We start from the raw sequence: 13,175 nt of genomic DNA, 5'->3' as shown, positions 1-13,175 counted from the left end.
ATGATTGATAATTCTATATGATCATTCAGTACCTTCAAATCTGAGGCCATGGTTCTCTGCCCAAAAACAGCGGACTGATACCTCCGGTAGGTGAGTGCGTTCACGATATGCAGGCATATTTAATAAACAAGTAATTATTGTTTTTGAAGGAGCCAGAATGCCTAAAGACTGACATCAATCAGCTTCATATGGGCAATAATATACTACCTTATTACATTCAACTGTTAATTTACAGTTAAATGTTTTTTCTGGATTGTTTCCAGTTGTTAAATAACACTATTGATCATCAGGCACTCAATTTTAGAACGTATTAAGTAAGCACAGCACAAGACCTTATCTATGTATAACATAATACGCCCGTTAAGTGCTGAAAAAGTAGCCTCATAAAAGACTAAGATTTGTTTAAAATCAAGATTATATTTCTAATTAATATTTAAAAGGTACAACCACACATGTGTCAATCACATTATTTAAGCATTTAAACACAAACACACATTACAGGCCAACAAAGAGTCCTATCACTGAAATCTGATTAAAAGTTATGTTACACCACTTTTGTCCTGTTTGAACTATTTATTCTTTCTGTTGAAAGCAGACTGAAGGATCTAATGACATTGATTGAGTGTTTTGCAACAAGAACATCTAAGTCAAGGAAACACCTGGATGAACGTAAAAATTCAATTAGACATTCATAAGAGTCTCATTAATCCTTTATTTCACAGAAACCTTTTTTCTGTATCTCACAATCCTCATTAATGAAAGCATTATGTCTATAGAAATACTTATTATCTTCTAAATGAACAGTTTAAATAGTCTCTCTTAGGATAATAATACATTGTGTTTACAGTTTTATTAGTAATTCACAAAAGTTTTAGAAATGACTCAGAAAAATAATGCATGCATTGTACCTACAAACATACAAAGTCGAAACAAGTTAGTTGTGACAGTGTCAAATACATGAGACATAAACAGTGCTTTAATCAATCAATCCAAATGTCAATTAACACTGGCTTATTAAAGCAACCACAGCGTGTGGTCTAAATTAAAGGGAAAAACAAACCAGTAGAAGTTGGCTGATGCCCAATTTCACTAATGTCATGTAAAAAAAAAAAAAAAAAGAATTAATCCAAATGGCTGTTTGTTAGATATCATGAGTAAAAGGAGCCATTTGAAGGGTAGATACATGTATCTGTATCTCACAACCATCAAGCACATTTGTTTTGTTTGGTTAATTTTGTTGTTTGCTTTTTTATTAACACTGGTCTTAGAAAAGGGTTCAGAAGTTTAAGGCGGTATCAATCCAGCTGGGAAATGCTAGAAGCAGATAAAAAAAATGAAGATGGTGTGATCACTTTGCATCATTAGAGCGTCAATTAACCCACAGATGTATTCTTGTGGTATGTATGATCTTGCACAGATGTATCATTTGAGATGTGTTATCTTAGCTGAAGCCCTGTTGTGATCGAACACAGAGGTATGGCGAAAACATAAGCAAATGCAGAAAGTACACAGAATTTTTTATCTTGAAGTAAAATCAGTTCAATACTTTGTTGCATTTATCAGTCTCTAATGTATGATATCAGTTAAACAAAATAGTACTCTCTAAACAACCTCTCCCTCTTCCCCTCATAAATCCTTTGCTTATGTACCTCCATCATATAGGATGTGATGATCAAGAGAGGCTTTCATTTTTGAAAATATGATCTCTTATCCTGAACAAAACCTGTTCAGCATGATTCCTTCAGTCTAATTATAGGTCAGGGGTTCCTTGTCTTTTCAGCTCGCAACCCCCGAAAGAAGGGGGCTACAGACTGGGGACCCCACTTTCCCTTGTTTGTGGTGCAAAGCCACAAACAAGTACTAATACTATATGCCTATCCAAACACTTGCAACACAAAATAACAACCTAAAAGCCATATCATTATTATATAGTAATTTATATTTTAAAAAAAGGAGTCATTTTCTTGTATTAACTTAATAAAAAGACACTGAGGTGTGTGCATCCTTTTGTTTAATGAGGAGCAGACACCTACAATGCTTCTGTCATTCAAAAAATGTTTACACATTGATAAACATTTTATTTCACTTAATGATAGGGTTTTATTTGAAGATAAAACCATATTTTTCGTATATATTTTTACAAACATTTCTCCTTGTTCTCTTAGACCTGACAGCAGCATTTGACACTGTTGATCACAACATCCTCTTTAACTGCCTATACTCTACCATCGGCCTTTATGACAAGCGTATCTCCCTGAGAGACAAAAGATCCATGGACTCCCCCTGTCACCTGCTGTGTCCCCCGAGGATCAGTCCTCGGCCCCAACCTTTTCACCCTCTTCATGCTTCCCCTAGGCCATGTCATGTATCAGCATGAAATTTCCTTCCATTGCTATGCTGATGACACTCAGATTTATTGAAAAAAACAAAAACAAATTATGCTCCCATAAACAATTTTAAATAATTACAAATGTTAAAGATTTTCCTCTCCAACTTTGGAAACTAGTGAGGCCCTACAATCATTGGTCTAATGCCACACCACACCCTAAAGCCCTAGCACTAACTCCTCATAAGTTATGCAGTATGCAGTAACTGAGCCCATGGCTTGCAATGGTTGTAAAATAATGAAGGGAACATCCTTTGGCTGAAAAACACAAAACATAAAACTTTAAATGAATAATTACTAATAATGAACTACATATTGCCACTTATAGATCAATTTATTTGACTTTTTCCTCTGTCAGTGTCATCATTTACATTATTTAATAAAATTATATCAATATACAAATGTTTGTTTAGTAGGGGGCCAAACATAAGTGTTCGCCACATCAGCTGTTTGCAATAAAAATAAATAAAAGGGCTATACCTAGAGAGACTCATAACAAACGGAGAACACTAAGTACATTATAAAATTGCTTTGGCAGCATACGTAGGCATACTGTAATTCACCTATTTGTGTATAGCGGAAGGACAAGACAGCATTGTCTTGGCCTTCCAGTATACACAAGTAGGTGAATTACACTGGTTACACTGTCTTTACTTGTTGGAGACCCCTGCTCTAGTCCCTCCGGCCTCGACCAACTCACGCTTAATTTCTGCCTTGCCCCCTCACAGGCCAGATGGCAATTGTCTGCCTGCGGATACATGATCATACCACAAGCTTGAGGTCTCAGGATTCTATTTTTGATCATCTGGACCATTGGTTCAATAACTGCAAGTTAATGTTATTACTGATAATTCTTTCACTGAAAAGGTCTAGACTATTAGAATAATAAACAATCATTATTAATCCCTTAATGATACTGAAGGATCTTTCGTTGAATCAGCATGCCACTGTCACCTCCCCCAGTAATTGCATTTCCCTTATTTTGACCACACCCTGTATACAAAATATGTTAATAAACATGTAGTAAATAGTACACCTCATGTAATTTCTGTTAGTGGATCTACACATTCTTAAAGCAAATTAATTCATTTGAAATCTTTTCAGGAAGTGTCAGTGAGATAGTCACCAATAGAGCTGAAACTGAGCTTAATGAGATGGAAATCAGAATCGTCATGTCTGCTATTGCTGCCATGGAGTTATGTAACACTTTATTGATGCAAGTAAGGTTGGAATATTCTACATAACAGCCAAACACAAAAAGCTCTCTCAAACTGACATCTAAAAATGTTATTTCATAGCTTACTACTCAGCTCACAAGTTATATCTTCAATTATCTAAAAAAGATAGATAGATTGGTCCACAAACTGTAAATTCCTAAAAAAAAAAAAAAAGCATTACTTTCTACATACTGTAATTAAACATGTTAATACTGTCAGTAACAAATCAAAATGGCAAAGGAAAATATTGTTATAGTACAGTTGGAATGCAGTTAAGTGTTTTTGGTTGTGAAGGGGAGGAAGTTAGTTGCCTTACTCTCTGCAGCCATGTTCAATCTTGTGACACAAGTTTTTGTATGGATTTCAGTTGATGTTACTACTGTGGTTACTTGTTAGTCACATCTTGTATATTTTAACATTCAAGAAGAACTTTTTATATATCCACCAACTATCATTTAACACCTGAGACTGTGTATTTTTGTCTTTAAGTTTGTGTAAGTGAAGACGTGTTTTTCATTGCAGTTGTGTTCAGTCATGGTGATGGTGGTGTCTTCAGGGAGTTGGTGGATCCTCCTTGGCTTCCACTTCCCACTGTTCCCTGTCCAACCCACTAAACCACAATACAAAGATAAAAGGGAAGATAGAATGAGGGAGGGAAAAACAGGTTAGTTACAAACACTGATACTGCTATATATACTATATATTGAATCAAAATGTTAAATAAAGCCCTTACACAAAGGAATGTCACTTACCTTGATAAACCAAATCATAGGATATCATGTTAATATGTTATTGGTCTTTCATAGGACCAAACACAAAATGATTCTATTAATTGCCATTTACAACCTAATCAATTATAATCAAATCATGCAATTTTACTCTTATAATTGGTCTCATTTTAGTTGATTCAACCACTCATTCATACGGTATGTCAAAGAGTCAAAGAGGAAAGAGGCAGCTTTTATTATTTCCATTGCTTTTTAACCCAATAGCATCAGTGAAAGAGCATTTTTTAAAAGTTGGTCTTGTGTGTAAGTGTGGGTGAAGAAACAAAGCTGGTAAATTAGTAACACTCTCAGTTTGTGGTCAGAGGTTCAGCAAGGCGTACTCTAAAACTTCAGAAAATACTGAGGTGGATAAGAGGAAAGCATATATTTGTTTGTTTTAGTGAAAAATAAATATTTTATTCTTTTACGTCAGGAAAATCAATGCCCACATACTTAAATAATTAACATTATGCTTATCGATTAATTAAATCAAAACACACAACAACAATACCTTTACATGCTCTTTATTGAGAACAGTTCTTCGTGAAAAAAGAACTTTTAATGAAGAATGGACTCCCTCAAAAACTTGGTCGCAATGTCATATTTTGTAGAAGTAGAAAACCATTTCCTAAAGACAGAGCAGCTGGCCAGGCAGGAACTACTTGGATCAACAAGCCAGTAGGGGGCTCCCAAGGGCTTATGAACTTGGTGTGAAATGTCGATGGTGTGAAATGTGCAAAGTTTGAAATGACAGTAAGAAACCTCCTTCAGGGGCCCCAATCTGACAGCACCCACTCATACAATAGAAAATGAGTAAATAATGTATGTCTAGTCATGAGTAAGGGGGAGAGACACTTTAACAACATAAATTCAACTTCAGATTATTCCAATTCTGTATTACCTAAATCAGTAAATTAAGTCTTTAAATATCACTTTAAAATTAGTGTTCATAAAAAAATCAGGGTTTAAATTGCTACAGGGCTTCCAGAGGTTCAGCAGGACCTATACACATAGGGTGTATTTGGATTGTCCCTCCTATCAACTTTCACAATCCACTTTACCTTAACCCTCGGAAAACGCCACAAGGTTAAGAAAAGGTGTTAAAGTCATGTCTTGATGCCATCCCCATGTCATTCCCAACTCTCTCTCTCACAATAATAAAATCTTGACGGTTCTGTAGCTACTGTGCATGCTTAACCAGTTAAGCGTTGGCTTTGTTCAATGGCAATGCTAACATTACATAATGGATAATGCATATTCATATACACATTCATTAGCTGAGAATCTTTTGCACACAGAAAATATTTGCTCTAGCCTAATCACAAAAGAACATAAACAGTTACTAGAGAATGTTTGAAACAACCTCTCTGGAAGTGTGTTTGTGTGTATGTGTTTTATATCAACACAAATAGCCCTAGAGACAGCAAGAGAGCTCTTCCAGTTTAACCAGTGTTAGCAATATCAGAGTCACTGACCCATTGCAAATTCTGCACCGCCTCTGGTAGACACTGTGTGACAGCTAGTACTCAGTTTACTTCTAAAGATTAATGCAGTGCTTTGATATGAGCTGAGAGAATTTAGACTCCTGGTGTTAGGATGCAACTAAAAAAAGAACCATCCTCATTTATGATTCATAAAGAGCTCTAACTGCACACTGACTGAGCTGAATTATGCTCTCTGTTTATTCTCTCACATTCACTACACTCTTACTTTAAATAGGGGAATCTCACCAATTAAAACTGTTCTGTTCTATTTCCCAATAACATTCTAGACTGCTAGATGTTTTTGAGGCAACGTCCACACAAATGTTACCTTATGTTTGTTTAAAACAACATGTGTTCCATGAAAATAAAAGGTTGTACTTTATTTTATAAAATAACCTTAGGGGAGAACGAAAAAGAGCACAAGCATTGGCTCCCTATGAAATCTCGAGTGGAATTTAAAATCCTTCCTCTCACTTATAAAGGTCTTAATGGTCAGGCACCATCGTAATCTCAAAGAGGTAATAGTTACATAACAGCCTTTGAGAATTACATTACTTTCCCAGAATGCAGGCCTGCTCATGGTATCTAAATGTACTATTGGAGGCCGAGCCTTCAGTATTCAGGCGCATCCACTTGGAATCATATACCAGTCAGGGTCCAGGAGGCAGAAACACTGTATTTTTAAGAATGGACTTAAAACCTTCCTTTTTGATAAATCTTATGGTTATGGCTGGAACAGGTATAGACCAGCTCATAGTTATGCTGCTATAGGCTTAGACTACCTGGGAAACTTGTACCTTGAGCACCAATCTCTTCATCACAATCTCTCTCTGTGTATTCACATGATATTACCACATGCCGCAATTTGTAAATCTTAGTTTCAAACCACATCTTTTCCCCGCGAGCTCCTGAGCTCTTTTAGGTTCCTCGAGATCATTGGTGGACGGCCTGTCTGAACCATCAACCCCTCCACATATACCATTTTCTAGCCCAGTGCGGTTTCGGTAGATGCGGTTCATCATGAGCCTGGATTTGCCTTAGATTTCTGCTTCTTAAAAGGACTTTTTTTTTTTGCCACTGTAACGTTTGTTAAATTGCTACACTCATGATGGATTAACGCTGGGTCATTTTAATATTGGATTGTATGTCAAATGGGTGTGAAAATAAGTATATGTCGTATGGGTATGAAAATAAGTAATTTTAATTTAATTTTCTTTCAAATATAATTTTTTTTAAAAGGATTTAAGTATCTATTTCCTTATTCTGCTGCTTTCATTGACACAAGAGGACGCTCACTCTTTAAGGAAAATATGTAAAAATAATTTCACAGAATTTTGATACCTGTATAATACTGTGACACTGTTATCCATTTTCACAACATCTAAAAAATCATTTGAAATTCCCACACTTCTCATCCAGCATTAACAAAGGAATAGTTCAGTATTTCTTCAAGTAGGGTTGTATGAGGTATTTGTCAAAAATAAGTATATTAGCCACAAGAGATGCTCGTCAGCTTGGCTCCTTTAATGAGAGCCTATCCACAGAGCATGAGCAGAAGCTATTTTATAAATTGCAGCAGACAGGGTCATTTGCACCACGTAATTTACCTAATCCTATATATCTGAAATACTACAAACAGGCATTTGTAGGCTATATCACATCATCTCTTCTGGTCGTACTTACACACTTCACTGTGCTGCTAGTGCAGTGGGGTTTTTTTGTCGGTTTTTTTATTTTTATTTTTAAATCTAATGATTGTGAGCCAGGTTTTGTGTTAATTTGCATTTGAAGCGGAAAGGTGAAATCCTAACACAAGTGGTTACTGTAGGCCTACTCAGAGCTTGTAATTCAATCAGCCAGGAGGGTGAAATTGATCCACAAACTTGTTAACTGCTGACTCAATCCCACCAGTAGACAATTAGCAATAGTAAAATACCACAAAGAGCACATATGTAAACCAAAAAGCAGAATATGAAAATAATTTTAATGAAATTGCATATGCCGGTCAAAGGCATTTTATCTTTTATATATTAGTCCTGCTAGTGGTGGCTATTGGTTGGTAACTTTAATTGTTTTCTTTGCAAGAGTGTTACAGAGAAACTTGAGATAAAGCCATCTTCAGATTGTTTTTTTAAATATACATTACACACAGTTGCCCATACCTCTATAAGAGGATGCCAGTGTGCAATTGGTTTCCGTGGATATGTCAGCATCTCATTCCAGTGGTCTCGCCCAAGAGTCTCCGCCTCACTTCCCACTTTGCAAACCCCAATCACTTCATTATGTCCTACCCTGCAGATCAAAAAGAAAGGTTTATCAAGATGGAAAATGTTGTTTTAGGTACCTTGCTGAATATGCAGTTGAGACTGTTAAATATGTTACTCACCGATCATAGTCCATGACAGCTATTAGCAGGCTGATCTGGTCAATGTTCTCAGGAGGAACATCAAACACAATAGCTTCATTGTAGACTGGGTTCAGAGTGTTACGTTTGGTTGATGTCTTCCTTTTTTTTAACCTCCGACCATCACACATCAGGGACACTTTTACATATGGATCTGAAGAAAAATGAAATGTGGCCAGTCTAGTTAGGATGTAAAACATATATATGAAATATTAAAAAGCAATCGCACCAAAAAAATCACATCAACTAACATTAATAAATAACTTGAATCTCATATGAAAATTTGACAATTTCACCTCTCTGTGGAGCCATTGCATTGTCAGTCAGCACACACCTGAAGCTCCAGTGATGTCCATGGCTTTGAGATTTCTAGCTTTGATCATGGTGATGGTGAGCCTTCCAGCCGTGGGGAGATAGCACAATGAGAACATCAGCTCTCCCAAGTCCACATTGTCCTGTAAAGAAAAATAGAATAAAAAGAAATACTATTTTTTCAGTATATTCTTACATTTTTCAGAGAAGCTGTCATCTCTAATGCCATTATTCTTTTAGGAGTTAGAGAATCATGAGAGAAGAAGCTTCGTAGTACCCTCTTAAAGCATCAGATCATTTCATCAGTTCACCGTTAAATAAAAAGTATCACCTGATAATATGTTTTGTTATAGTTTACTAACACTCAATATGATGCACATAGAGTCGCAACACTATGGCTCCCAAAGATATACTTACTTATTTGCAATATGCTTATCTGGAGAAGCTTTGTGTTCTTTAATGCATATAGCAAATAAATATCTAACAACAAACGTTTGCCGATAATTTTCAGAGTTGTGCAAGCTTTCATTTTCCAACTACTCTAGAGGATCTACCATTATTTTTTAGAACTTTTTTTCCTGCAATAATATCACTGCTTTCACATCTTGTCTAACGTACACATGTGAACCTCATATCCCAATTAACACATCTGAAAATAATGTGTGATGCTGTGAGAGTGCAGTGTTTATGAGACACAAACACTCACAAGATTTTCTTACAGGGGAAACAGGGTTTTCATTACTTCCAAAAACCATCCTAACAAAAACTTTCTTTCAGCTGCTGTATGTTTCAACGGACAAAGTTGTGAAACAGGATATAACAAGTGTTTGATGTGTCTTCATGAACTCTGTTCAGTTAGTGATTATTTCTCAGGTTAATGTGTTATTTGTTTATTGTCAGATTGCTAGTCTTCACCTGAACACACACACTTTATGATGCTATTTTTCTAAACTTCTCATTATGATTGAAATTGGGGACAAACAAATGAACAAAATGGGATGAATGTGTGTGTGTGTGTGTGTGTGTGTGTGTGTGTGTGTGTGTGTGTGTGTGTGTGTGTGTGTAAGGATGACATTTGAAAAGACCTTTGTATGTTTTATGTTCGTGTTGCTGTGGCATAATTGTGTTATGAAAGATGAATGATAATGGACTTAAGCTTATATAGCACTTTTCTTGTCTCAAAGGGCTTTTACACTGCATGTCACACCTACCCATTCACACCCTGATGGCAGTGGGTGCTATGTAGTAACTAACCCCATTAATTAACACTCATACACTGCCGACCAAGCATTGTGAGTAATTTAAAATTAAGTTTCTTGCCCAAGGACACATTAGTCATGTACTGGCATGCTGGGGATCGAACCCTTGAACTTCCAGTTGAGAGAAGACTTTATTATCCCTGAACAGAAATTAAGATTTTATACTCTAAAGCACATGCTAAATATAGGCGGCAGGCCAGGAGGAATACCCACATATTGACCCTCTGGTTCCCAACCAGTTTGAGCTCTCCTTCGATTTAGGGATGGGCTTTTATAACCAGACCTGGGCACCAAATAATAATCCCTTAAACTGAAAAGCTCACCTTGTGTACCAGCATGACACAAATTTGATTCAACATAGTTGAATTTCTTTTATTCCCTGTGAGTACATCTGTTCTCTGTTATTTTTATCTGCTACTCAAATGAACCAATAAACTAAACTAATTTTACTCTGAGCTCTGTATATTTATGATGTTGATTCATAAAAAAGGATTAGTAAACCTTTCAGCTCTGCAGAAATATTAAGATATCAATCTCTCATCGCACACACACACTCATGCAGTACACTAACGATTTTAGACTCTAGAGTGCCAGTCAACACTCTCATAAGCACTCAAATCAAGCTTGTGGTCAGGATTATGGTCACTTGTGCTCAGCCAATGAAATTAGAATGGTTCTCTTAAGTGCCCCTATAAAGCGTGAGTTAGTATGGACAGTCCATATTCTCCAATTGAAATAGCACCTTCTATCCCTCAAGAGCAGCAAGGCTTTATCCTTAAACTCTTTTTCTTGATCCTTTCTTTCTCAATGCTTACCTTTTTGAAGCTGTGTTTGTATGTTTATGTGTTTTACTGTATATTAAACAGTAACTAAAACTATTAGTGAGAGATCAAAAAACTGCTAAATTTTCGTGTAAATTCAGAAAATCTGAAATGCACCATCCTGCCTGCAATTATGTTTCATGCTGTGTGAAAGGTAAGATTAGCTCATCTGTTTCATGAAATAATCGCACACTGCAGTATGGATGCTAAAAAAACTTGAAAATGTGACAATGAGGTTTTTTTTTTATTAATGATGAGCCAGATGACTGTTGATAACCCAGCAACAGTGGAAGAAATGAAAACCTGATAATGGACACGTTGAAGGGCATTATTCCACTTGGACACTATTACATTGTGTTTTAATGAATTTTTTTATGCATTTGTTTAACGTTGTAACTCTGTGGTCCAAGCAAAAGCTATGCATTTTATATCCTACAATATATATTATTATAATTATTTATATATTATTATGATCTTGTTTCACCCACAGAACAATCGCACAATGAATAGTGAAGATGGTACTTTGCGTGACTGATCGTATAAAAAGCGAAGTTGCAGGGAATTTTTTAAGCTTTTGTGCCACTGATTCGATTCTGAGGTAATCAGAGAAGTAGCTGCGGAAGGACTGCTTCAGTGTTGTACAAAGACTCCAAGAGGCTGTGATTAGATGTTAATTGCATACTGATTGAATCTCTATAAACAATTTACACATTTTAAGGTCCCATTTTATGCTTTTTCTGTTTTTATATGATCTTTACTGTGTTTTCCATGTGACTTGTGCATGATTAGGCACATCTATGTGCAAAAATTCAAAGTCTGTGGAAACGCGGCTGGCAGGATAAATCTGAGAACAAAGCCAAACAACTGAGCAATTACAGCATGTAAGAGCAGATGAAATGGCACACTTTTTTTTTTTTCTTCATGCGGGATTCTGAGAGTTAGAAATACAGCCTGCGCTGGCGATAGTACATGAAAACAGACCCTTTTTTCAAACATTAGCGATTATGAACGTACTTTGGTAGGCACATAAATTACATATATGAACCCCCTAAAGGCCATCATTTGCGACCTTTAAATACCACTGCATTAATTTAGAATGTTGACAATGGTAAATGGTAGTTTAAGAGGAAGCATATCTTGTGCAATCACGATATGTGTTATGGTTTCAGACGGACTACCCATTCACACACTGATTTTCAGAGGTTACTATGTAAAGAAACCATCAAAAGTAACTTATTTGCCCCAGGACACATCAGACGTGTTACTGCAGTAGCAGAAAATGGAACTGCCAACTGTTTAAAAAATAACTGACCGACTCGAGCAACTGAGCGAAAGCCGCCCACAATGGCGGATGAGAGAGTTTCCCTTGGAAGTGGATTGGTGTTCACTTCTTAGGAGGAAATCCACACTGTTCAGCAAATTAGATTATTCTCTCAGACTGTGGTATAAAAAAGTGGTGCGAATGGGAGTTGCAAAAGGAGTGTGTGTGTGTGTGTGTGTGTGACTGGTGGTTGATCTGTATTTTACTGTTGCCAGCACCTGCTCAGGGACAACAGATGGAAATTAGCAAGCTCGCTAAATCTTGTACAAAGCATCTTTTCTCTTCTGAGGATAATATATTGTACACTGTCCCTGATTCAAATAAATTAAAGGGATACTTCACCCATTTACATGGAAGTTTTCTTCATGTGATGCAATATGACGATTGTTGCATCACATGAAGAAAACTTTCAAGCAAAGAAAAACACATTTTTCTCATCTCAGGGCAAAATGATGGTTGGATTCATGACCATTCAACACTACTACCATGTTTCTAATGATACAAAGCTTCATGCAAATGGGTGAAGTATCCCTTTAATGAACTAAATTATTGACATCATAGTTTTATACATATTCCATATTCTTTCTGGCATAAATTGTACAATAAAAATAATCTTTCCCATCTTCGCTGTGCATGATTTTTGTTTCTCAATAATTAAAGGATGTTATTGAAAACTAAAGGCAGAATAATACCATAGATTTAAGTAATTAAAAGCCAGCATATTAATTGAAATTTTACAATGAATGCCTCTGAAGTGCAGTGCCCTCCAACATATTTCACTGCTTCTTGTGTTTTATTGAACACCTCAGGTTTTTGCATCCTCTCATTGATGGAACAAAGGTTGATTAAAGTAAGTGAAAAACCACCAACCAATTTGGGAAAATAAAAAAAATACAGGCTATTATGCTTGCTTCACCCAAAGATCAACGTCTGATCATCAGGCTTATTAATTTAAATTCACTAAGAACAGATCAAAATCAATGTATCTTTACAAAAGGATATCTGTATTAATTTGTTAACTTAAACATAGCTGCAGGATAACAACAAGACACACATAGAGTTTGTTCAGCTCACGTCAAGATTGGAGATCTTGTTAAACAGAGGCCAATGAACAGTACAATGTATCTAGCTGACTGAACATGGTGAACGCAAATAACTCACTTCCAAGACTCAACTCCAACTCTATGGATGAATTTATTCTGAC

General features: G+C 36.1%; 1 protein-coding gene across 1 annotated transcript in view; it reads right to left on the bottom strand.

Moving 5' to 3' along the window:
* Positions 1–3,232: 3,232 nt before the first annotated feature.
* syt9b (synaptotagmin IXb) overlaps positions 3,233–13,175 on the bottom strand; it is a 46,318-nt gene continuing 36,375 nt past the window's right edge. Inside the window, exons 5-8 of the mRNA XM_079346084.1 lie at positions 8,593–8,713; positions 8,241–8,412; positions 8,017–8,146; positions 3,233–4,213 (exon numbers count right to left, since the gene is read on the bottom strand). Of these exons, the coding sequence (XP_079202210.1) occupies positions 4,136–4,213; positions 8,017–8,146; positions 8,241–8,412; positions 8,593–8,713 (501 nt within the window). The 3' untranslated portion in view covers positions 3,233–4,135. The remainder of the gene's footprint in view (positions 4,214–8,016; positions 8,147–8,240; positions 8,413–8,592; positions 8,714–13,175) is intronic.

Source organism: Symphodus melops, assembly GCF_947650265.1.
Source record: "Symphodus melops genome assembly, chromosome: 6".
NCBI classification, from domain to species: Eukaryota; Metazoa; Chordata; class Actinopteri; order Labriformes; family Labridae; genus Symphodus; species Symphodus melops.
Note: the sequence above shows the minus strand (reverse complement) of the source record. Positions and strands in the feature narration are given on the sequence as shown.